At 43.7% G+C, this 27,499-nt stretch overlaps 1 protein-coding gene across 1 annotated transcript in view; it reads left to right on the top strand.

Moving 5' to 3' along the window:
* LOC143490841 (complement C3-like) overlaps positions 1 to 27,499 on the top strand; it is a 159,887-nt gene that overhangs the window by 47,687 nt on the left and 84,701 nt on the right. Inside the window, exons 4-10 of the mRNA XM_076989351.1 lie at positions 4,816 to 4,990; positions 5,122 to 5,192; positions 6,108 to 6,193; positions 6,740 to 6,822; positions 7,741 to 7,828; positions 9,133 to 9,235; positions 9,351 to 9,471. Coding sequence (XP_076845466.1) covers positions 4,816 to 4,990; positions 5,122 to 5,192; positions 6,108 to 6,193; positions 6,740 to 6,822; positions 7,741 to 7,828; positions 9,133 to 9,235; positions 9,351 to 9,471 — 727 coding nt within the window. The remainder of the gene's footprint in view (positions 1 to 4,815; positions 4,991 to 5,121; positions 5,193 to 6,107; positions 6,194 to 6,739; positions 6,823 to 7,740; positions 7,829 to 9,132; positions 9,236 to 9,350; positions 9,472 to 27,499) is intronic.

Consider the following 27,499-nt stretch of genomic DNA (forward strand, 5'->3'; position numbering starts at 1 on the left):
GTTGCAGTAGGCAAATTGCCCTGATTTGCACTGGTGGTAGTTGTTGTTTTTTTATTTTTATTTTTTATGTATTATTAATTAAAAGTTGTTCTCTGCACTACGTTATGTAAAATAGTTTTAAAATATTTTTTGTGCAACACCTTTATATTTATTGCTTGTTATATGGTAATATTTAAGTCATTTGCTTTTTATTTGTTTCTTTAATAGTGACACAATCAACACAATGATTGATGATGCAGGGGGCACCAACCAAAATCTCGCCTAGGGCACCACATTGGTCAGGGCCGGCTCTGTCCTCAACTTTAGGTCTGAGGGTCTGAGGGTCCTGTGCAGTACTTTAGCTGTTTCCAGGACTGTACTCTTCTGGACAGATATCTTGAGTATTGTTCCCAGAATCTGTTGGAACCACTCGCCCAGTTTGGGGGTCAAACTGGGGGTCCCCAGTTATCATGGGAACCTCTGTTGCCTTCACCTTCCACATCTTTTCCACCTCTTTTTTCAGCTCTTAATATTTTTAATAACACATGAGCTTCTTGTGTTCCTTGTGTCTGATGCTGCGATTACATCTATCACTACAACCCTTTTCTGCTGTTGGTTCATCACCCCAATGTGCGATTGGTTAGCCCAGTGGTTCCCAAACTTTTTCTGCCATGCCCCCCTTTAGTAGATGAGAATATTTTTGCGCCCCCCCTACAAACTCAAACGCATATTGACCAGTGGTGTAGTAAAAAAAAAATAAGTGAGGGTTCGTGAGTGTAAGTTGTTGGGGAGGGGGGTGTGGCGGCGAGCTCCGCCCACCTTGCGCGAACGGCGAGCGTCACTAGTGTTCTCCGAAACGATAGGTGGCGATAGGGGTCAGTGGAGAATTAAAAAACCCCTGCAAAAGCGGTGAAAGAACATTTTTACCTGACGGTACACCAGTGTCACGTTGGGCAACGCCCTCTCTCGTAGCTGTCACTCTGGGTTCCCTCATGTCCGTGTTCCCTGCCTGTTTGTCCCGCCCTGCTCGTTGGTTTTGATGGATTCCTTGTTTGTTACCACGCCCCTGTGTCATTGTCATCACCTGTCCCTAGTTTAGTTCTGTGTATAAAAGTCCCTGTGTCTCCCATGTCCGTATCGGTCTTTTTGTTTATTCCGGTTCATTGTCTTTGCGTGAGTTCGCTATTTTGTTATTCCCGTCCTCCGTGTGTTCTGCCTGTTTTCCCCTGGTTTACCTGCCTTGTTGTTTTCCTTGTTCGTGTTATGCCTTTGTATATTTCTTGTTTGGACTGCTCTCCCAATATGACCTGCGCCAGTTATATCGACACTGCTTTTGGAATTTCCTGTAATAAATCTCGCTCTCCTCAGCGTTTGTGTCCGCCTCCGTGTTCTGCTCCACGCAGAACGTTACATAAAGACCGATCCTACAAGGACACAGCGAGGGAGCGCTGCGATGAGATGAGATGAGATGAGATGTTGGTCCAGTTCAACTCTCCGATATCGCAGCGTGAACGAACCAGAGACAGAAATTCCCCTGGCGCTGTGGGAACACGGAAGTCTTGACGCGCACCAACGAAAGCCCAGTCACTTTCGGTTTCGACTGGCTTTCGCGTCGAGACTCCTGTTGAGCGCTACGTGTCTGCCCGGCGTGATCACTATAGGGAGGAGAAACCTGTAGTACAAGTCGCGAGCAGACGGATTGAGTGCACAGACAGGCGTTTGCTTAACCCTCAGTTGGCTCTCGATGGCTTCTGCGAACTCCCGACGCCTCAGAGGAGGCGGAGCCATCGCAGAGAGAGCCACCGAGGGGATTCTGTGTCTGTGTATTCTTCCAGGCTCACCCAGGACCCTGTGGAGGAGGACCTACCGCCGCTGATCCCGCCAGCGACTCGTCGCGACACCCCCAAGTATTTTTTGGGGGGGAGTACTGGCCACGTCGGCTTGGCGGTCCTGCCCCCGATGACGTCAGTATGGCGGCTCTGCCCCCCGAGGACGTCAGTATGGCGGCTCCGCCCCCCGAGCACGTCGGCTTGGCGGCTCCGCCCCCCGTGGACGTCAGTATGGCGGCTCCGCCCCCCGTGGACGTCAGTATGGCGGCTCCGCCCCCCGAGGACGTCGGCTTGGTGACTCCGCCCCCCGAGGACGTCGGCTTGGTGGCTCCGCCCCCCGAGGACGTCGGCTTGGTGGTTCCCCCCTCCGAGGACGTCGGCTTGGCGTACACGCCCCCCGAGGGTTTCTCCTTGCCACAGCAACCTGTTCCCGCTGCCCGTCGGCAGTCCACGCCGGTTCCTGTCCCTGCGACCCAGGAGAGGTCGTCCACGCCGGTTCCTGTCCCCGCGACCCAAGAGAGGTCGTCCACGCCGGCTCCTGTTCCCGCTGCCCGCCAGCGGACCCTGCCTGTTCCCGCTGCCCGCCAGCGGACCCTGCCTGTTCCCGCTGCCCGCCAGCGGACCCTGCCTGTTCCCGCTGCCTGTCTGCCGGCTCCTGTTCCCGCTGCCTGTCTGCCGGCTCCTGTTCCCGCTGGCCGCCGCCCCGCCGCGCCTGTGTCCCCAGAGACGGTGCTGCCCTCTATTGGGCCTGGACTTTTTGTGTCTCTTTGCCCATGTTCCCCTTGCTCCCTTCTTCTGTCCCCGGTTTTGTGTTGGTCCCAGTCCCTGTGTGTGTACCTGGTCGTGTCCTTGTGCCCGTCCCTGTGTCTGTGTCTGGTCGGTCCCTCCAGGTCCATGTCCCTGTGTCTGTTCCCCAAGTGATCACCCACTTTGTTCCTGTCCCAGTCTCGGTTGTCCAAGCCATATTTGCCTCCGTGTGTGCCTCTGCCCTGTCCCCTGGCCCCACTCCCGTGTCTGTCCCCGGTCCTGTCCTGTCCAGTCCTGCTCTCGTGCCTTGCCCTGTCCCTGCCTGTATCGCCATGCCCCGGCCCGGCTCCTGGCCCGTCTCTGGTTCCCCTGTCTTTGTCCCTGCCATGCCCCAGGCCCCATGTCCTGTTCTGCCCGGTCCTGTCCCTCTGGTCTGTCCTGTGTCTGCTGTTCCTGTCCCTCGCCGTGTGCCGTAGTTCCCTGTCCTGTCCTGGTCTGTGTCCCTGTCCTGTCTGCCCTTGCGTGCCCCGGAGTGGCACGCTTTGAGGGGGGGTTCTGTCACGTTGGGCAACGCCCTCTCTCGTAGCTGTCACTCTGGGTTCCCTCATGTCCGTGTTCCCTGCCTGTTTGTCCCGATGGATTCCTTGTTTGTTACCACGCCCCTGTGTCATTGTCATCACCTGTCCCTAGTTTAGTTCTGTGTATAAAAGTCCCTGTGTCTCCCATGTTCATATCGGTCTTTTTGTTTATTCCGGTTCATTGTCTTTGCGTGAGTTCGCTATTTTGTTATTCCCGTCCACTGTGTGTTCTGCCTGTTTTCCCCTGGTTTACCTGCCTTGTTGTTTTCCCTGTTCGTGTTATGCCTTTGTATATTTCTTGTTTGGACTGCTCTCCCAATATGACCTGCGCCAGTTATATCGACACTGCTTTTGGATTTCCCTGTAATAAATCTTGCTCTCCTCAGCGTTTGTGTCCGCCTCCGTGTTCTGCTCCACGCAGAACGTTACAACCAGGCATCAAAATATATAAATATATACACACACACACTACATATATATATATATATATATATATATATATATATATATATATATATATATATATATATATAGATCTATATACACTGCTCAAAAAAAATAAAGGGAACACTTAAACAACACAATGTAACTCCAAGTCATCCACACTTCGTGTTCAGATAGGAAGCAACACTGATTGTAAATCAATTTCAACTGCTCATGTGCAAATGGAACAGACAACAGGTAGAAATGAGAGATTTTCAACTGATTTCAAAGATTTTTATTAATTGAGTTCTAGGATGTGTTATTTTAGTGTTCCCTTTATTTTTTGAGCAGTATAGATAGAAATATACATCTATATACATCTATGAACCTGCGCGAATGGTGGAGGCGTTTATACTAGCCACGTCACATTCTTTGTAGTTTTGTCTGAAACGATATGTAGTAATATAAAGAAACACCCCTCAAAAAAAGGGGAAAGAACATTTACCTGCCGAATTTTAATGTTGCTTTGTGTTTCAGGTTTGAAAAGCATTAAAATGCATTAAAATGTTGAATTGTAACTACTTCGTTTCACAACAAATAGCTGTCTTACTGAACAGTTCTCTTGTATTACGTTAACAAATACGAGCCTCTTGTAATTCCAGGACGAAACATGAGAGAATGTGAAGACGTTAAGATTGGGCGTTTTGAAAATAAACCACCATTAAATAATGTGATAAAAAAGCGAATTATTTTGAATCATCACGAGTATATGTATAAATATTTAACTTAATTAAGTTTATCGTGCTGGGAAATATTGAACTGGACCTTGAAAGTTACGTACAAGTGCTTGAATTCCACCTTGTAAAGGTGTATGAACCCTGCAAACACAACTTTGTTCATTGCGCTGAGACGCAGCACCCGCGAAGTTACAAAATTCGAGAGGTTCACAACCTCGCGAGTCGACAGCGCGCGAGGCCCTCGCGCACGGGCGGAGCCACAGCGATTACGTCATTTTCGCGTCAAGTATAAACCAGGCTTAAGAGTTTTTTTTATGGTGTTCCATGTACGCTGATAGCATCTTGCACCCTTCTGTTATATGCTGGATTGTTTCAGGGGCATATTTGCACAGCCAGCATTTGAGGTCCCATATTCTTTTCACATGGCACACCACTTTATTCTTAAACTACAATATTTGACAGTGGATGATTATTTGCTGTAATCTTTTTTGAAAGGTGATTGATTATACATCTTTATTGCAGATTCACTATGATGAAGCCATTTTCAATTCAGACTCTAAGGAAAAACAGTTTGTTTACCTGAAAGCAAATTTTCCTACGATTAATGCGGTCATGGAGAAATTGGTCATGGTCTCCTTTCAGTCAGGATACATATTTCTACAGACAGACAAGACAATATATACTCCAGATAGTACTGGTAAGACAGAAATGTGTTCAATTACCTTACAAAACAATCAAACTATGGCCGGACATTACATGGTCTGGTTCATTTTTACACTTGTAAAATTTTACACCGTTTCACTGACATATATCTTTGTGAATTATCAGTACAATACAGAGTATTTGCCCTGGATGCTGAAGCACTGCCTGTGAGACACCCTGTCCTGGTGGAAATTGTGGTATGTGCTGAAACTAATTCCTATATACAACCCACTTTATACAACTAAAAGCTCTGATCTGTGTAACAAACACTATAAATCATTAAGTTGTATAATAACATAAAAACATAATCCAGTAACTACAGCCATGTTTCTATCCAAACAATTTAGTCAGTATATTAAAAAGGAAATATACATTTTATGTCTCTATAAAAGAGCTTCTGGCTGCAACATGTCAGAATGTAACTTAATCCTATTCAGAAATATGTATTTCTACAAATGTTTTATTGCTCTTTATCACAGTTAGCTCACTAGTTAGGGAATGTGGGTACACATGTGTATATATTGTGGCGTGGTGTGGAAAGGAGAAGCAGTAGGCAGATCCATTGTTAACTCTTTTAATAAAATGCCTCAATTGCATAATCAAGTAAAGGAGCCATGATCATGCAGAACAGACTCAAAAGTACACGAAACACAAGGGAATGACATTACACACACAATGCAGGATCGACTACAACTGTACAACTACAAAAACAGACACAGAGCAACTTAAGCTAAATAACACACACAATTACACACATAACAATCATCACATAACATAACCATAACATCACACAGATCAATACCGGAGCCACGGGCCCTATTCGGTATTCTGTAGCAAGCCACCTAGCGAGCTAGCCCTCAATTTCGCGGAAGCGCATGAGCCACAATAGCAACGCATGGTCGGTATGCAACCGGAACAGCACCCGAAATAACTTTATTACTTGCAAATTAATATTAATCGCCGTGATTGCAATTGCGACTCCCATTTAACCTCTGTGTTCCCCTTGTTGCTCTGTTGGTCTTTTCAGCTAAGCTTTTGTCTTGTGTCGTGTTTATTCTGTCTCTGTTCAGCATTGGTTGCCTGGTTTCACTTTCTGTTTGTGATGTTTGTAGACTCCAGATGGAATCACCATTAGCAGCAGCCTTTATCAACCAGGCACAAAGAAAATAGAAGAGCACAAACTGGGAAGTCCTGTCAGGTTAGTTCTGTTGTCATACATGACTCCATCTTCATGACGACATGGACCAAGAACTCCTGATGTCTGTAGAGTTTAGTTCCAAGCCAAAAGCTTAGATTAAGACATAGATATTTTACTGACTGAATCAGAAGTGTTACATTCAAAACTAAACTAGAGGAATGTACCACTCCAGAGGATCTGTGACACTGAGACAAAGAAAAAAAAATATCGTACTGATTTTCAGCTAATTTTCTGTTGTCAACATTGACTGATGTTAACAGGGCAAATAACTTGTTTGCTAAATTTAAAAAGTAATATTTTGTCATTAATCTTTTATATTTTTCCTTGCATCCTTGATATACAGGACGATTAATGATTTAATCTGCAGATTCAGCTGCAAATTTAGATTAAAATTATGACAAGAGCGAGGATATGAAAGAGGGCCAAACCTTTAAAGATGGGTGTCTGTGTAGTTATGGTAGCTGCTTCACTTCAGTGTTTACAGGCTCATTAATGTACTTATTACCACATGTAACTGATATTGCACTTGGTCGTGTGTTTTCAAAGCACTGGCACTTGGAAAATTGCAGCAAGCTTTAAGAATAACCCAAGAAAGAATTTCACAACAGAGTTTGAAGTTAAAGAGTATGGTAAGACATTTTAGCTTTGATGTAAAAATATTGGGTAATTTAACTTGGGGAGATTATTGCTATTGACAGGGCACTTCATCCATCCATCCATCCATTAATATCCACTTATCTGGGTCGTGGGGGTAGTAGCCTAAGCAAGGAGGACCAGGTTTCCCTCTTCCCAGCCAGCTCTTCCAGCTCTTCTTGGGGGATACCGAGGCTTTCCAAGGACAGCTGAAAGATATAATCTCTCCAGCATGTCCTCGGTCTTACCCGGGGTCACCTCCCAGTTGGACATGCCCGGAGCGCCTCACCAGGGAGGCACCCAGGGGGCCTTTGGACCAGATGCTCGAAACACCTCAACTGGCTCCTCTCTACATGGAGGAGCAGCGGCTCTACTCTGAGTCTCTCCCGGACGACCAAACTCCTCACCCTATCTCTAAGGGAGACCTGGACACCCCGTGGAACAAACTCATTTCAGCCGCTTGTATTCATGATCTCATTCTTTCACTACCCAGAGCTTGTGACCATAGGTGAGGGTCGGAAAGGAGATTGTCCGGTAAATCAAGAGCCTTGCCTTATTGGCTAAGCTCTCTCTTTTGGTCCTAGTCCGGTACAGCGTCTGCAACACTGCCGATGCCACACTGATCCGCCTGTCAACCTACCGATGCATCTTTCCCTCACTTACTTGAGCACATCTGTGAGATACTTGAACTCCTCAACTTGAGGCAAAAATGCACTCCTGACTCAGAGAGGGCACCCCACCCTTGTCCAACATTTTAAGTATGCTGTTGTGCCTGTGTGAACAAATTGCAATGTTTTCCATGTATAAAAAAATCTAAATAAGTCTTCATTCTACCAATAATCCAATCTGTATAAATATATCAATATATTCTTTTTGTGTGTATTTAATTAATACACTTCTACCCCTTTTGCCAGTTCTACCCACTTTTGAAGTGCATCTGGAGCCTGTGGCCTCCTTCTTTTACATTGATGATAAAGAGTTTTCCGTCAGCATTAGAGCTAAGTAAGAATTTATCCATATTTATTTCACTGATGCCATCACAACTAAAATCCAGCCATCTCTCACACAAATGTAATTCATGTTGATTGAGTATGGTGCATTTCTGGAAGGGTTCCTTTTAAAAGTTTCACTCCTCCCAAGGTTTTCATGGCTGCATTACATTTGACATGCTCATAAGGGGTCTAATCTGGTGTCTGTCATTAGAAGCACTTTATGGAATTTAATGCAGTTTTTGAATTGCTTGCTGTTAATACACCCAAGTAAGCTTATAAAGGGCATAGTAGACAGCACATGAAGGAAACCTCGTGATATGCTGTACATTATGGAAAGCCCAAAATCACATGAGGGTCATTCCATGTCAAATCAACCAAAATTTAGATTGACCATCGCAGAATCCCTTCAAACTTTCCCCATTTGTAGGCAGATATGTTTCATGGAAAAACCCAAAGTATTTCTGTTCCATGTTCAATATTTCAAGAGTTACAGCCGTTTTTGTAACCCCACCCTCAGATGCATCTTTTGCGAAAGTGGCTAAATAGCGATATTTGAATGTGAATATCTCTAAAACTATTACAGCTAGAAGGCTGAATTTTTTTTGTATGTTTAGAAACTTGTATACTTGTTTATGTACTTTCTGGTGCTGTAAGTTGTGTTGTGTCAATAGAAAAAATTCCCAAAGTTGGAAAAAAAATCAAATAAGAGTCATTTTCACCTGTCATTATCTCATGGATGGAGTAGAAGAAGGCTGATCTATGTTTTATGTTTCAAGTACTTCCAGTGGCAATGTTGAAATAATAATTAAGATGCCTGTATGTGGTCCTGTTTTTGCACAATTTGCTGATTTTTTTTTCTAAATTTGGGAATTTTTTATATTGACACAACACAACTTACAGCACCAGAAAGTACATAAATTACAAGTATACAAGTTTCTAAACATACAAAAAAAAATTCAGCCTTCTAGCTGTAATCGTTTTAGAGATATTCACTTCACATTCAAATATTGCTATTTAGCCACTTTCGCAAAAGATGCGTCGGGGGGGGGGGGGGGTGGTTACAAAAACGGCTGTAACCCTTGAAATATTGAACATAAAACAGAAATACTTTGGATTTTTACATGAAACATATCTGCCTACAAATGGGGAAAGTTTTAAGGGATTCTGAGATGGTCAATCTAAATTTTGGTTGATTTGACATGGAATGACCCATGAGTTTGTTCTGAGGACTTCAGAGCAAGCCACTGCAGTAGATCATGTTCAGTTCATGTTCTTTATTCTTTTCTTGTGCTGCTGTTTGTTTTTCACTCTAAGGTATTTGTTTGGCAAAGATGTCGAAGGCAGTGCTTTTGTGGTGTTTGGAGTTTTCAATGAAAACAAAAAGATAAACATTCGAAGTTCACTCACAAGAGTTAAAGTAAGCCAGTGGATATATTGTTTCACACACTATCATATGAACCGTTCTATAAAGTACAGTGCATGTCCATACAGTTCCTGTTGTACTTAAGGCTTGAACGCTGTCTGAACTGTAGATTCATGGAGGGAAAGGTACTGCAAAGCTTACTCAAGAACAAATGCTACAGACCTTTCCAAAGATCTCTGACCTCAAAGGGAAAATGCTCTACATATCTGTCAGTATCCTCACTGATACAGGTAAGTCAAGCACAGTCCATCAGTCTCTCTCTACTAGGGATCCTTCCACTTCACATGGTCAGATAAATTTTTTATAAATCCAGCTGACATATTGTAGTTATTACTTTAGGGAAGAGCTATGCCCAGATGTTCAGAATTAGCATAAATTAGGTCTCTAAAGCACAATAGAAACTACAGTCAGTCATTTTCAGAGAGAAAACCCCAACTGCTACCCGGGCGCTGGGCTAGGACTGCCTACTGCTCTGAGCACGTGTGCACCACAGCCCCCTAGTAATCACTAGTGTGTGTGTGCGTGTGTGTGTGTGTGTGTGTGTGTGTTCTAACTGCATAGATGGGTAAATGTAGAGGACAAATTTCGATTGAGGTGAAAATCACAATTGACAAATAATGCACATTTCATTTCATGTATGCATTCAAAACTTGAAAAATTTGTTTGTTGGGGACACCAAATTCCAAATTAATGTTGTATTGATACTGATCCAACTGTAGTCACCGGGGGAAAGAACCCACACCATTGGTGTTTGAAGACTTTTGGGTCTTTATTCTAACATTTCCTAAATGTCATTCCCTAAATCCCTGTCTAAAGCAGGGGGTGTGGTAGTTCTTTATTCATTGTTTGTCCTGCCTTATACCTGCATAGTGTTTTCAATAGAACTTGTAGTTTTTCTTTAAAGACTCCAAAGGTCTGCGTCTGCCTCCAGCCTCCTGTTCCCAAACATTACAGAGTCCATGTAATGGACTGACACTGCCTATTATCTTGTTCTTTTAGTAGTAGTTTGTCCTGTTCATTATATTAACTAAACAGACCAAAGGCAAATACTAGTGATGTCAAACTCGAAACGCGGAATCGAACTGAATCGATTCATTTGAATCACAGTGTTCCGAGAGAGAGGTAGACCCAAGTGCCAGGAGACAGACAGACACCAGCGGTGACAAACACTGAACACAAAAGACACGGAGTGAAGTCATCACTTAACACAATAAATTACACCATAAAAACACAGGAGATAATACCGAAGGCAAACTCAAAGGACACAGAAAACTCAGTGCGCAAAACACAAACTAAAGACGCCAGGTAAAGTAACTGCCTGGCTGGCAAACGCCGCAAAGAACAAAAAACGCTTCCCTAAACAAAAGCAGAATGGATAGGAATGTAACGGGGAGGAAAACTTGAGAAGAGCCAGGGAGCGGTGCAGGAGATAGTGACTCGAATAATGTACAGGGGAACAAGAGAGAGAATGAGGTGGCGAGACACCTTGCAATGCAACAATAAGTCATAAAGGGAGAGACAGGCTGAAAGCACAATGGCATGAGACCAAAATGATTCGGCAGTGATCTGTCACAACTCACCTCCTTAATGACAGGTGTGACAGATCACTGCTGATTGCGCCGACTCTGCCTAGTGCTGGCTCATGAGCTCCTCTGTTACTGTGGGGACTGGAGGAGCCATGTAAATGTTTTGCTTTGAAAAGCTTATCCACCTTATCCAGCAGCAATGAAAAAATCCTTATCTTCTTAGACCCATAATGTGATGATACATCAAGTGTGATGGGGGTAGAGAGAGGCAGCCGGAATCACTGGTCGTATGTCATGTTCTTTTTTTCCCATTATGCAAATAAACACAAAAGCACAAAGCGGCAACTTGGAACAGAACTCACACTCAAGTGAGCAACGAAAATGAAGAGAAAGATCCGCGGTCTCTATGTAGCAACAGAAGTGGGCAGCTTCCGATGGAGACGCATAGTCCTCAGGAAATGTGCAGCACTGCACTGCACGACCTGTGGGGTAATAAAGGTGTGCACACTGATGTGGGACAGGTGTTAGTAATCAGGTGATTGAGACCGGAATATTGGCTTGGTGTTAGGAGACTTGTGCAGTGTGTGTGTGCGAGTGGGTACATGTGCCCTTTGGTCGCCTCCTGGCCGACCCACCGTGACATTCTCCACATCATCACACTATAGTGTGGGCCAGTACTGCTAACACCCAACAGGATGGCTCCATCAAAAACAGTTACATAATGCAGAAAGAAAAATGAGTTACAGCAGCTTTGGTGGTTGGCAGTGGCGTCTCTGGCACAGAAAGCCTTTTGGGACTCGGTAAACACGGGGCAGTATCTGACTCGGTGAAACTACACAAAAACATGCTTGCTCAATAAATCCAAACACAAATGCACCTTATTCGACCAATAACATATGTTTCCTTCTGTTCTGATTGTGGAGCTCAATAGTATACAGACCGAGAAGACCCATTGCACTGCAAAAAATAAACATGCTGCAAATGCACAAAGCAAATTAATCAAAATGACAACCCGTTCACTGCAAGCCTTAGTTTCTGTCTAAATATGTAGCACGCTACATTTACTTTACCCATGATATAAGCAGCAACTGAAAAGGATGCAATTTTATCATGTGTAAGGTAAATGATGCAATAGTTTAGTTTAGAGGTGTATTCAACTAAGGATTTTCATAGTCGAATCTGATTCGTCAGATTTTCCCTTTAGTCGACTAATAGTCGAATCAGGGTTTTTTGTTTTTTAAATCTAAAGCACCTTAAATGGGATCCCGTTCTCATTCAGGACTTTTTTCCTCTTCAAAGTACAAACCTAAAACACTCAGATAAATGAATAAACATGGTAGGTTGGCTTTATTCAGCTTTTTATTTATTTTAAATGTTAGAGAACAATAACCGTCAGTGCGCAGTGCGCATATCGAACTGTCGGACAGGCACTGTGTCAAAAATATTTTAAATAAAATATGCCTGTCTGAAAATATAAAAAAAACTGCCACACAACAGCAAAAAAATTATAAGGAAAGGTTCAAGTAATGGGGTTTAAAAAGCAACAACAAAAAATGTTTATAGGCCTACTTGCCGAGACGCAATGCGACGAGACGACACAACCGAAACGGCTTTTTTTTTGCCTTACGCGTTTTAAATGGTATGCCATGTTGGTTGTTGTCGTGCGAAATGAAATACATTGATGACATAACTTGCACTTTACTTTGTTTGATTCATCTTTATCTTTTTGAAAAAAAACTTTTTTTTTTTAGTTTTTTTAGTAGCCATTATAATCTCGGCAGATGCTAACTACCCTGTAGCATGTTTAGCTCCGCTCATTTGGATTGTGCAACTGCAGGGTGTGATGTATTAATGTGTAGTAAGTAAGATGCCTATTGTTAATGCGCACACATCATTTAAAAATATTTATTAACAGAAATTAGGATGATTTTATTTGACAAAAGGCTATATATAACAAAAACAAAGACATTTCATGTAACAACTAATTATTGGCAGCATCCTTGGGCACCCCCATGCAGTTAGAATGGTACATTCGACTATGACGTTCATAGTCGACTAGGGGGTATAGTCTACTATAGTCGAATCAGCGACTATTGCAGGTCACCCCTAGTTTAGTTACTAAACCCCCCACCCCCCCACTTTTTCAAAAACCGCTTTTGGTTCCCCCCAGTTTTTACGGTTAAAACCAAATATTGAAATAGCGACGAATCCATGCCCCCCCCCCCCCCCCCTAGATTTGTCGCTATTTAAATAACAATTATTTAAATAGCGACAAATCTAGCGCTAGGACCATGCGGAAAACGACCGCTCTGAGCTCCACTCCGGTAACACGTTACGTTCGCCACCCCCCCCCCCGGTCAACGAACACACCAGCACCCCTATTTGTGCCCCCCCCCCCCCCCCCCACCTATGACATCAAAATTACGTCCATGCCTCTGGGCATGAGGTGAAGGGCCACTTTCATAATACAAAGCCACTTTTATATTAAAGACCCTAACCCAGAAAAAAAAAATTCAGTGGCAGGCGCAATTCAGCCTACCAGTAGTAGGCTGAGTTATACCAGTAGCAAAAAAAACTGGTGGCTTTTGTATAGGGTGGATCATCTAGAGCCCTTGATCTCAGACAGGGGGCTCTCTGGAGCCATATATTCTATACCAACACAGTGCCTAGATGTTAGGCATATTATGGCGCATGCTTTGCCCGACCAAAGGTCACCCCCTGGGCTTATAGGGGGTTGAGTGCCCCTCCTATGGATGTCAGATATGAACCAGGCATATTATGGCGCACGCTATGGCCGACAAAAGGTCACCTCTGGGCTTAAGGGAGGAGGTTGAGGGGCCTCTCCCTGGATGTCAGATATGAACCAGGCATATTATGGCGCACGCTATGGCCAACCAAAGGTCACCCTCTGGGCTTATGGGAGGGGTTGAGGGCCCCTCCTATGGATGTCAGATATGAACCAGGCATATTATGGTGCACACTATATCCGACAAAAGTGCACTATTGGGCTTAAGGGAGGAGGTTGAGTGGCACCTCCCTGGATGTCACAAGTGAACCAGGCTAATAACATAATGGAAATGATAAAATCCTGCACCTAACATCTGGAGTCCTGCAAAAGGCTTGGCTAGGATGTATTAACCAACCAACGACTATGATCTAATAACACCTACTATTATGCTTGTGACCCATCATATCAATTACCCAATACTACTAAAAGGACAAGATAGATTTCACACACCCTATGCACACACCAGCTGCTTGACCAGAACACAGCAGCAGCTACAATCTGATACTGGCTCGACAAGGATCCAGAAGCAAAGCGCACTCTGTTCATGGTCCATTGCCTCAACTGCCAAGTACTCAGACCACCACACAAACCTGGACTGACCTTCAAAACAAGGTGACAAGGACACACACAATACCCTGAAAGCTTTTCATTGGGGTCATCAGGAAGGCACCTCCCTTCGTTGGTGTTTCGATGAATTAAGCCCCCAACACCTCCAGAAGGCTCATCAGTGGAGTCTGGCATCCCAGACCCACCCCCCCTCCAAGCTCACAATGTAGCCCATCACAATTTTTTTGCCAATTTTGCCAATAACCCTGCTACCCGACGGCCACTGGAAAAGTCAAGCGACAATCCTACCCATCTCCCAACATCACACACACCAAACAATTTATCTCTTCAAGTATCAATCAATCAATCAATCAAATTTTATTTATATAGCGCTTTTTACAACAGTTGTTGTCACAAAGCAGCTTTACAAGTGCCGAGTCCTAGCCCCCAGTGAGCAAGCCAAGGGCGACAGTGGCAAGGAAAAACTCCCTAGTTTTTGCATGAGGAAGAAACCTTGAGAGGAACCAAGACTCAGGGGGGGAGCCCATCCTCCTCTGGCCGACACCGGTCACCATGACAACAACAACAATATAGACAGAATGTAGACAGAATGTAAAAGATGCAATAATGTCCATTTAGACCGAAAAAGATGTAATAATGTCCATCATGGTGTAGGCATCCGGTTAGGCAGGAGGTGGCCGGCCAGGATGGATCGCTTGTCTCTCCTCATCTCATTATACCTCAAGCAGGCGGGCAGCCATGTGGAGAAATGAAACAGGGAAAATTAGCTCTGTATGAGGACATATACAGGACAGGTAAAATTATAAACATTTCTGGAGTGTGGCAGCAACTCCGGCACTAAGTTAAATTATTACAGCCTAGCTAAAAAAAAAGGCAGAACCAGAAGGTAACATAGGCTTGGGGGCATTCTGAGACAATGGCATCCGTCCACTGCACTGTCAACAAACTTGAGTGACCACGAGCAGTGACAGGATGACAGCACCAGCACCCCAGTCTACCATAAAACCCTTCGTCTATGAACCCCTGGATCTGTACCTTTATCTAAGGGGGATATTAATTATCAAATGCTAGACTAAATAAGTGGGTTTTCAACCTAGATTTAAAGATTGTGACTGTGTCAGAGTCCCGGACACATTTAGGAAGATTATTCCAAAGCTGGGGGGCCTTATAAGAAAAGGCTCTTCCCCCTGCTGTTACCTTGTTAATTTGTGGAACTAATAACAGACCAGCACCCTGTGATCTTAGTTGACGTGGGGGTTCATAGTAGGAAATAAGTTCCTGGAGGTATTCAGGAGCAAGCCCGTGTAGTGCTTTATATGCTAATAATAGAATTTTAAAATCAATACGAAATTTAACTGGGAGCCAATGCAGGGCTGATAGGACTGGTCTAATATGCTGAAATTTTCTAGTTCTGGTCAGAACTCTAGCTGCGGCATTTTGAACTACTTGAAGTTTATTTAGATTCCTATTTGAACATCCTGACAGTAGTGAATTGCAGTAGTCTAGTCTAGAGCTAACAAAGGCGTGCACCAATTTTTCTGCATCATCCTGTGATAATGCATTTCTTAATTTGGCAATGTTGCGGAGATGTAGAAAAGCTATCCTAGTAGTATTATCTATATATTTATCAAATGATAGGTCGGAGTCGAGTATGACGCCTAGGTTTTTGGCTACTGTGCCAGGTGTAATGGGATAGTCTGCAAGATTAAGCATTAAATTTGGAATTTTCTGTCTTGCGGCCTTAGGGCCCACAAGGAGAACTTCTGTTTTGTCCTCATTTAATTGTAGGAAGTTTAGAGACATCCAGCATTTAATATCTCTTACACAGGCCTCAATTTTTTCTAAACTGAGTTTGTCATCGGGTTTGGCTGATATGTAAAGTTGAGTGTCATCCGCATAGCAGTGAAAGTTGACACCATGTTTGTTTATAACTGTGCCCAATGGTAGCATATATAATGTAAATAATAGTGGTCCTAAGATGGAGCCTTGCGGGACCCCATATTTAACCATTGTATGTTTGGATGAAATATTATTGAGCTCTACAAACTGATAGCGATTTGTTAAGTAAGACTGAAACCATGAAAGGGCTGTGCCTGAGACTCCAACCCAGCGTTCTAACCTTTCTAGCAAGATCCTATGATCAATTGTGTCGAAAGCTGCACTAAGATCAAGTAGCACTAACAGTGATACATAGCCTTGATCTGATGCAAAGGAGGAGATCATTTGTTACTTTAACTAATGCTGTTTCAGTACTGTGATGGGGCCTAAAACCAGATTGGAACTTTTCAAATGTGTTATTCCTATGCAGATATAGGCATAATTGCTGGGCAACAGCTTTTTCTATGATCTTAGATATAAATGATGTGTTTGAAATGGGTCTATAATTAGATAGCACAGTCGGATCAAGATTTGGTTTCTTGATCAGAGGTTTGATAATTGCTAATTTACATGATTTGGGCATGTGACCTATTGTAATGGATGAGTTAACTATAGTTAGAAGAGGTTCAGTTACAGCTGGTAATACCTCTTTTAATAACTTTGAGGGAACTGAGTCTAATGTGCAGGTAGTACAATTTAAGGAAGAAATTATTTTCTCTAATTTTGATTTTGGGAGTGGATGAAAAGCATCAAGTTTTTCTCCCGGTATGTAATTTAAATCAATATCAACCAAACCAGATGACATACCAGTTGTATTGCTAATAAAGGGTTTTATATTTTGTCTAATATTCTCTATTTTATTATCAAAGAAATCTATAAATACATTACTAGTGAGGTTTACTGGAATCTGAGGTTCTGTGCCTGCTTGATTTTTTGTAAGTTTAGAAATAGTATTAAAAAGAAATCTAGGATTGTTTTTATTTTTCTCTATCAGTGAGGCTAAGTATGCTGAGCGTGCTTTAGTGAGTGCCCGTTTGTAGTCAATAATGCTATCCTTCCAGGCACAGTGGAATACTTCCAATTTAGTAGATCGCCATTTCCGCTCTAATTTACGTGCTATTTGTTTTAAGTTTCTAGTTTGGTCGGTGTACCATGGGGCGAGCTTTTTGGATCTAGCTTTTTTATATTTTAGTGGAGCTACTATATCTAGAGCTGATCTGCAGGTATTCTCTAAGTAGTCGGTTAGACTATCTAACTCTCCTGGATCGGATGGCGAGTGGGCTATGCAGTTAAGTCAGGGAGGGTTTCAATAAACTGTGTTGCTGTTGATGAATTTATTGAGCGCTTTATACACTGCCGAGGAGACGGGCGGGTATTTATGTTAAGGTGAAAATCGAATTTTACTAAATAATGATCGGAGATTGCTTTGGTTTGCGGGAGTATGTTTATATTATCTATATTATACATATTCCACCTCCTCTGCCTGACAGTCTAGGTCTATGTATATAACTATATCCCACAGGAGTGGCTTCGTTTAGAGTTAAATAATCACCAGATTGAACCCACGTTTCAGTTAGACAAAGAATATCAATTTTCTGGTCTAAGTTCATTTACAAAAACTGCTTTTGAGTTGAGCGATCGAATATTGATTAATCCAATTTTCAGATCGGTCATATAGGTTGTAATAATTTGATGTGAAGTCTGAATATTAGTTAAAAACTTCGGGCGGACTATTTTCTTATGATTTAGTTTAACCCGGGGCACAGACACAGTCTCAATCCTAAGGGAACTTGGTGACGCCTCTAAGCGGCTCGCAGACAGGTTTAACACGTTAGTCTGCGGCCTGGTCGCGACCCTGGACAGTCAGCAGCTCCTAGTGCTACTCTGCCGACTAGCTAACAGGCTATGGGCTATGCTGCAAGATAACAGGGCAGCGCCATCCCGGGTGGGGTGGACACCGTCCCTGCCTAAAAGACCAGGCTTGCCCTCGAACTCTTCCCAATTATTAATAAAGCCCACTTGATTTTCTGAACACCACTTGGACATCCAGCGATTTAGCGACGTGAGCCTGCTGTACTGCTCATCACCGCGCCGCATTGGGATGGGGCCAGAGCAGATTACGGCATCGGACATCGTCTGGGCTAATTTAACCACCTCTTTAACATTAGCCTTAGTCACCTCTGACTGCCGCAGACGTATATCGTTGGCCCCTACATGAATCACTATCCTAGAAAACCTCCTATGAGCTAACAATCTAAGGTTGCCACTAATGTCCGGCGCTCTGGCTCCCGGTAAACAGCTGACTGTAACCGCTGGTGCCCCTACAGCTACAGCTACTTTCACGTGTCGGACTATAGAGTCTCCTATGACCAGAGTCTCCTCAGCGGGTGTAACACTGAGCGGGGCAAACCTGTTGGACACGTGAACCGGGGAGTGGTGCTCTGGTGGGCTAGCGCTGGCGTTAGCGGTAGCTGCAGCCCTCGCTCTCCTACTACGCCGCCGAGACGTCACCCATTCGCCCCGCTGTGAGGGCTCTATCGCCGGAGTCGCGGAGGCGCTAGTTCTCCCTGGCGCGTCCACACCTACTACAGACCCTGTCTCTCTATCCCTCAATAATGAGTGGACGCGTCGCTCTAAACTTTCCACTTTCGCCACAAGAGAAGTAACTAACTGGCACCTCTCACAAATACTATCACTATTACTATCAGTGGCGAAAGGGTCTAGACCAACCAACACCAGCCATGAATAAATCAAAACACTTACCGTGTCTAGCCGATATATAAACTTACGCTAGCTGATTTGTGAAGGCAGAAAGTTGGTCAGCGGCTGGAATAAAACCTGTAAAATTTATCTAGGAATGCAAAAGGTAAAGATTAGCACGTAAATAGATTATTTTACTTTAGAAAACAATTTCAAAATTCGCTCCGCAACAGCGTCGGTCGGCAGGAAGCAGCGTCGGCAGGAAGTACTATCCTTACCCCACCTAACCTCAGCCCTTCTTAGCCACACCCACTGACTAGATCTCTCAGCTACCACTGACAACTCCTTTATCACTGCTTTCATCACACAGCCTCTAAATCCAAACTCAGCCAGCAGTCTTGTGGCAGACTTCGCCACAAAACCCCTAACCCCTACCTCTACAGATCTAGTATATGCTTGCCTGCCCGGCTCTCTTACCTCAGCCACCAAATCTGCATACTTCAACCTTTTCCTTTCATATGCTGCATCAACTTCATCTTCAAATGGAACAGTTATGAAATACACTATGCGCTTACTTTCAGAGTAAAACACAACATCTGCCCTCAAGGTTGTGACTACAATACACTCTGGGACCTGCAATTTACAGCCTACATCAACCAACGGCTTCCAATCTCTTGCATCAGCTCTAAGCACAAACTCACGCACCTCACGCACAAACCTAATTACTCTATTGGATCTAGCAACTGGCATGCAATTAACTTCCAACCGCTTCTTATCAAGTGCACCTGCCAATGATTTGAGTACCTGATTATGCCTCCATGTGTAACGTCCCTGTGACAAACTCACCTTGCATGCCGACAGGATGTGCTTCAATGTACCACTTCCTGCACATAGCTTACAAGTAGGATCCTCACCTAACCACTGCCCAAGGTTTTGTGGAGTTGGAAGCACATCATAGGTAGCTCCCACAAGAAATTTTATACAGCTCGCATCCAATGCCCACAACTCTCGCCAGGTGATTCTCCTCTTCTCCACTTTCCCATTTCATCCACTGTCCCTGCTTACTCTGTCCTGCAGCTTTTGCCCATCTTACTTCCTCCTCCTGCTCTCGAATAAAACCATTCGCCTTCTCTCAGGAGATGTGGCCTTGCTGAATGCCCTCCATGTATCACCTGACCCTAGTCCTGCCCTCCCATTTTGCACCTGCCCTACAACATCTCTATGCTCCAATGCCCTTTGCTGCCTGAGTTGCCTCTTGGGAATTCCACTTTCTTCCTGTACGTGTCACTGGCGCCGCTACTTGGATCAGTGCATCTTTTGACCCTATTAACAACATTTCTCGGCCTGCCTTGGCACATTTAAACTCCTCAACTAAGCTTGTTAGTGGCAGTTCTAGCACTCCTCTTCCAAACCATGCCACACTACTAAGACAATGAGGAACCCCAAGCCATCTTCTTACAGCCTTATTAACAATCCTTTCTAGCCTCTCAACTTCTGTCATTGGAATATCATACACTGTCAGTGGCCACCTTAGACGAGGCAACAATCCAAACTGCAAACATCACAACTTTAATTTACCTGGCAAAAAGGACTTATCGATACTATAAATAGCCTCACCCATTTCCTTCCTTAACTCTACAACCTTCCTTAACTCTACAACCTGCTCTTTGTCGTTCAGTGCTGCGGTGTACCACCTACCTAGACTCTTAACTGATTTCTCCAGAATAGATGGTATTTCTTCTCCCTCCATCACATACTTTTCTTGTGTCAACTTCCCTTTCACAATTGAAACACTCCTAGACTTACTGGGTTTAACCTTCATCCTAGCCAGCCTAAGATTATCACCCAACTTCTCCAATAGCCGTAGAGTACACGGATCAGTAGTTGTTAATGTACAGTTGTGATCAAATTTATTCAACCCCCAATGCTGCGAAGGGTTTTATGGAATTCAGTGCACATTTGTAATTGTGTTCATAATGAAATCTTACAAGGACTTGTTAAAGAACTAAATGCAACTAAGATAGCATCAATTTTTTTTGTCATAAAGTATTAAATGGCCTTTTTGTGATTTCTTTATTGATTTATTGACATAATTATTCAACCCCTTTACGACTACCACTCCTAAGAACAGAGGTTCATTCCAGTGTTTTCCATCAGGTATTGAAAATATCTGTGGATGTCAACGAGCAGCAATCAAGCATGATAAGCACCAATTAGGCAGATTTAAAAGGACTGTGATACTCAGCTCCTTCTAGACATCTACTGGTGTGTTTCCAAGCATGGTGAAGGCAAGAGAATGGTCGCCACAAAATGGATATAAATGGATATAAAAAGATTGCGAAGTTGTTAGTCCAAGAGACACTATCGGAAGTATCATTCGCAAGTTCAAGTTAAAGGGCACAGTGGAAACGTTACCTGGTCGTGGCAGAAAGAAGATCCTGACCGCGACTGCTGTGCGCTACCTGAAGCGTAATGTGGAGAAAAATCCCCGCGTGACTGCTAAGGAACTGAAAAAAGACCTGTCAGATGTGGGCACTGAAGTTTCAGCTCAGACAATAAGGCGCGCACTGCATAACGAAGACCTCCATGCCAGAACGCCCAGACGCACCCCCTTGCTGACTCCAAAGAACAAGAAAAGTCGACTGCAGTATGCCAAAAGTCATGTGGACAAGCCACAAAGGTTTTGGAACAGGTTTTGGAAACTAAATTAGAACTGTTTGGGACAATGGACCAGCGCTATGTTTGGAGAAGGAAGAACCAGGCTTATGAACAAAAGAACACCTTGCCTACTGTGAAGCATGGCGGGGGGTCAATTATGCTTTGGGGCTGTTTTGCTTCTAATGGTACAGGAAAGCTTCAACGTGTGCAGGGTACCATGAATTCCCTTCAGTACCAGGAGATCTTGGAGGAAAATGTGATGGAGTCAGTCACAAACCTGCGGCTTGGGAGACGTTGGACCTTCCAACAGGACAATGATCCGAAGCACACATCCAAGTCCACTAGAGCATGGTTGAACATGAAAGGCTGGAACATTCTAGAGTGGCCATCGCAATCACCAGACTTAAATCCAATTGAGAACCTCTGGTGGGACCTAAAGAAGGCAGTTGCAGTGCGCAAGCCTAAGAATGTGACTGAACTGGAGGCTTTTGCCCATGAAGAATGGGCTAAGATACCCATAGGTCGCTGCAAGACACTTGTGTCAAGCTATGCTTCACGCTTGAAAGCTGTCATAACTGGAAAAGGATGTTGTACTAAGTACTAAAAAATAATGTCACTAGGGGGTTGAATAAAACTGATAATGATGTGAGCACAGTAAAGACATTTGTGGTTATTCCATCATAAATATTATGTTATGTTTGTCTAATTTATAAGTGCCTCTTTGATATAATTGTAAATAAGATGACTGAAATGATCAAAATCAATGTCAAACTGGCCAAAACACTTTATTTCAGTGGGGGTTGAATAAATTTGATCACAACTGTAGTCATGTCATCCATGTATGCCCTAATCGGTGGGAGCCAGGTGCCATTATGAATGAATGAATGAATGTTCGATTTATATAGCGCCTTTCCAGATTCCCAAGGCGCTTTACAATTTAACACAGGTACAAGTCACAGACAATCAATCACACACACACCGGCAAGAAGCGGCAGCCAATTGCGCACAGCGTACTCTCTACCGGAAGCCACAGCCCCCTGGGGGACTGAATGGGGTGCAGGAAGGGGAGAGAGGACAGACCCTAGTGGCAAAGCACCATCCACCATTGGGCATACAAGCACACACGCACGCACACAGACACAGACACTACTTTTTATTGAACATGGAGACACAGACACACACTCAGGGAGAATTTTTTGTTGACTGCCAATTTACCTAACCTCCATGTTTTTGGACTGTGGGAGGAAACCGGAGATCCCGGAGGAAACCCACGCAAACACAGGGGAGAACATGGAAACTCCACTCAGATAGGGTCTTGAACCCAAGACCCCAGTGCTGAGAGGCAAACGTGCTAACCACCAAGCCACCGTGTTGCCCGAGACTGAATGTCTCCAAAATTGTTAGGCAGGTGGTGCGCACGCGCACACACTGCTTGATGTTTAGACAAAAGGGACCCAAATGCCAAACCATAAACAAATAGAAAAACAAAGAACTGAAACCTCTGCCAAAAGGAGTGCGGGAAAAAAGAAAAAGAAAAACCCTACAGTTAAATATAATGAAGGGCAAAACACGGTAAACTGAGAAATGACGCGGAGTGGACTCGACGCGAGGTAAGTACAGAATAAAAGGAAAACAAATTAGAATCACAACTGAAAGACGCGGAAATACTTCAATGCGAAAACGAGAAGGAGAGAGAGAGGTAAGTGAAACAAAAAATCGTCAGGGAAAAAACCCGACTACCCGACCAACAACGGGGATATGCAAACCTCTACCTGAAAGGAAACAAAAAACCGGACAGGAAAAATACAGTGGGAGGAAAACTTGAGATGGGCCAAACGGCGCAGGAGATAAACTCGAAGAGACAGGTGATAGCGAAGAGAAAAAACACTGGAGAACATGAATCGGAGAGTGAAACCCACGATACCGGCTGGCCGCATGAAAGATCAAACAACTCAGCAAAGACGAGTCGCAGTCGGTTTTCTTAAGAAGGGTGAAATCCAGCTGCGGCTCATCTTTGCTGATTGCGAGTTGTGGAATGTGAACGCCTTCTGGTATTCATGGCATGTGTAGAGGAGGGACCTGCCCTGACGGGAGACCGCAAGCGCCCTCTGGTGGTCATGGGCGGGGCAGCGCTGGGGCCTGCCCTGACAAAAATATGCTTTAACTAACCTCATAATCTCATCTGGAACCTGAAAAAATTCAAATGCCTTCCACAACAGAGCATGCGGTGCCGAACCAAAAGCATTAGCCAGATCTAAGAAAACCACATGTAGATCTCTTCTCTCTGCTCTTTTGTAGATCTCTTCTCTCTGCTCTCTGCTCTTTCTCCGCTGTTTGAATCTGGTGCCAAATCATGCTACTATGCTCTATACACCCTGAAAAACGTGTAATCCCTGCTTTTTGGACCGATGTATCAATTAACTTATTCTTTTTCAGAAATGCTGCCAGCCTACATGCAACTACACTAAAGAATATTTTACCCTCCACATTAAGCAAGCTTGTGGGATGAAACTGCTCTATGGCTACAGAATCCTTCTCTTTCGGAATAAGAACACCACCTGCCCTTCACCAGTCCTTTGGGATAATCCCCTTCTTCCACACTATAATCATCAACCTCCATAACAACTTAAAAACATCTGGCGCACTTTTATATAATCTATATGGAACTCCATTAGGCCCTGGTGCTGAACCTGCTTTTGCGCACCGCACTACATCCTGTATCTCACTCCACTTAAGGGGATTAACATCCATTTTCCACTGGAGATCACCTACTGGCGGAATATTTGCTGGCAATTTCACCTCACTAGTCCTTTCCTCCCTTGAGTACACCTTCTGAAAATGCCCCTCAAGCTCCTTCTTTCCTACCTTTAGGCTCCCTGACTTCTCCTGACGAAACAACGGTTTAACAAATCTAAATGGATCCTTAAAGAATGCCTCTCTAGCGCGCTCTTTCTTCTTCCTTCTTTTCCTCATAACTTCTGCTCTCCGCAATTTCCCTAACTTATTTTTCAACTCGTCCTGCAGTAACTCAATGCCCTCTCTTTCCTGCTCATTACCCGCTTCCACCACTTCCTCAATAACCTTGACTCCTTGACAAGTTTTCCTATTTCTACCTGCCTCCTTGATTTACAAACAGCCTTACTCATTCCTTTCTTCTGCACAACACCAAATCTTGCCACCATAATCATAGATAACTTTACCTAACCTGTTAAACTTACTTTCTGCTTTTCCCTTCAACCCTTCCAATATGCCTTTCAAATCATCATTAACACTCCTCCACAACATTTTATCACCTGCCCCTGGCCACTTAACCTTAGATCTGTGCCCTAACCCTTTCTCTCTTCCCTTTTGCTTTCCACTAACCCCTGGCCCATCATCGCTATCCTCCTCTCTACCTCCTGTGCTTGAGTTGGCCTCCATAGTAACAAGGGTGTTGATATCCTATGGACTGTGGTATATAACCTGCCGCTGGACTAAGGATGTCCCGATCCAGCTTTTTGAACTTCCAATCCGATACCGATATTTATTTGCACTTCCGATCCGATATCGGCCGATACCGATACCGGCCTATCCGAGCATGTATTAAAGTTTAAAGTTATTTAGCCAACTTACTTTGTTGTCAAACTCATGTTGAAAAGCGTTTTACTCTTGATAACAAGTAGCCAGCTGAATTAGGTGTGTTTAAATAATACACAATGGTTGGTAAAGAGAAACTGACCTGTTTATTTAGCAATTAATAAACTCAAAATAGACAAAATATTAAATAACAAACAGAAATAGCATCAGTAAACCAAGGATTAAAAAGTGCAAATAATATTGTAAATTATATTAAAAAAGCAAAACACACAACCTGAGTGGAAAATAGTCTATTAACAAATAGTCTATTAACATTACCATCCATCAGTGCTCTTGAACAAGTGTAAACCAAAGCTTTAAAAAATCCGTGCACTTATCATAAACTAATTAAAAGCAAAATGCCTTCTACTCTACACTTTGCTGCTCCATCCCCATCTATACACTCCCTTCAATTCAAACGTTTCTGCCAGTGTTAGTTGTGTAGGACCTTTCTTTTTGTCTTCGGTTTTCTTTAGAAACTCGTCATGTTGTTTATGGTGGTATTTCGCTAAATGCTTGATTAGATTGGTTGTATTAAAAGTTCTTACAGCTTTACCACCACGCTTGATTTTACTGTGGCATATGTTGCACTCTACCTCTTCGTCTTTGTCATCCTTTAAGGTAAAATAATCCCACACAACTGACATTTTTACCGATAACTTCAAATTTACACGGCGGTCCTAATGGTTAGGAGATGCCGCGGAGCTAAATTGGGGAGACGCTATGCTCGTGTGCTGAAGGTGTGCTGGAAAATGCGGACCGGATTTTACTCTCACTGGCAAAACCACAGCAAAAACTGGAATGGATTATCTAAATGGGTGCGCTGGAAAACCCGGATTGGACTTCAAAAAAAATCCAATCCAAATATCGGATCGGGACAACCCTACGCTGGACTTCAGCTGACTGACTTGAACAATTCTGTGCAAGGTATTGTTCAATGCGGGGCCCCTGCACTCCTTCACTCAAGCATTTCATCTTCCCTTGGTGATTCCTCAGCCCTCTCACTGACGTGACCTGTAATGGCACACACTTTATCACTTTATCCGATGAAGATGCCCCCTCTGGGCATGGTAGGGGAGTGTGAGACCCCCCCCCCTTCCCCGGAGGTCTGAAAAGATTTAGGCCTCTGATGGCATGGGCTATGCCTTACCAAAGCGCCCCTGCTGGGCATGGGTGAAGGCGTGGTGCTCTCCCTTCTGGAGGTCTGTCCTACCTCCATCCTCACATGCTGTATTTTGACCTGTGCGTATCCGGAGGGTGCTGTGCGCAAGTCCAGACGATGCTGGTTTCGGCTGGCCGTACCGGATCCAATGGCACAGTACCTAGGTGCGCTCCAAGGCCATTATCCGACTCCAGATGGATGGAAGTGTTAGCGTTTATACCAGTAGCATTGACCAGCGGGTGATGCTGTCCATAAACCTGGAGGTTGCTGGTGGACCCCAGACACAACAAACAGACAGCAAGCACACAGAGCACAGCCGTAACACAAACGGAAGAACACTCTAAATTTTAAATAGTGTGATACAGTATCACATTACATAGAATGGGGCTGGATTAGTAAAGATCTTTAAATGTAACTAGCTAACTAGGTAATTAAGCCTTAAAAGGTTTTTAAGCCTTAGCTATCAGCCACCGTAGATTTGATACAGGCTCATTGCTTATCCTTGATGTTTAATCTGAATTTTGTACTTCGAATTTTAGCATTTGAATTTCAGAAACTAATTTGTTACATTTTTAATTAAAATTTTTTCAATACAAGTGAAATGAGTCACCGAAAACTTAAAGGGACAGAGATAGATTTGCTTCCATAGGTAATAACTTACTTTTCACTTGGTAGCTGCTGCTTATAATTCGTCCAGAAACACTTTTGTTGTGTTTTGACTGGATTGGCATCATGTTTCTAAATTGTAGCGTCCGCATTGTTATTTTGATGAACTGTGTATTTACAGTACGGTTTTCTTTTGCAGCATGATGGGTCTTGTCGGCTATTAGACAATAGCAAGTTTGTGATAGGTATCAATATTTGAACTGCAATATTAGCCTCTCTGAGCATACCTACTTTCACTCCATTTTCAACATGTGAACCATTGCTTTCATGGTTGGATAGTTGGTCTTACAGACGTTTTAAATCCCTGAATTATTTTGTAGTCCACGTAGTGTCCACCACAGAGCAGGCAAGGAAAGCAGAAGAGTGATTTTTTTCTTTAGCTACACTGGCAGTTAGACATGTTTTCCTCTTGTACAACTCTGGGTTTAAGCAGTGTTTTTGCCCTCTCAAGACTGAAAGAATGATAAATGCTCTGGCTCCCAAATGTTTAATCTCAGGGAAAAAGTATGGTTTAATAGAAAAAGTGCGCAAACCAAAACCCGTGAACTGATCCAAATGAAGGATATAATAACCAGCGGTCAACTGGTACAAAGACAAGACATATATAGACAAACAAACGACCCTCAGGTGAGACGGATCGCGGGCTCTGCCCACCTGAGGGACGAACACAACACCAACAAAAACTACGACAACTGCCG

The sequence above is a fragment of the Brachyhypopomus gauderio genome, unplaced genomic scaffold, assembly GCF_052324685.1.
Source record: "Brachyhypopomus gauderio isolate BG-103 unplaced genomic scaffold, BGAUD_0.2 sc67, whole genome shotgun sequence".
In the NCBI taxonomy this organism is placed as follows: Eukaryota; Metazoa; Chordata; class Actinopteri; order Gymnotiformes; family Hypopomidae; genus Brachyhypopomus; species Brachyhypopomus gauderio.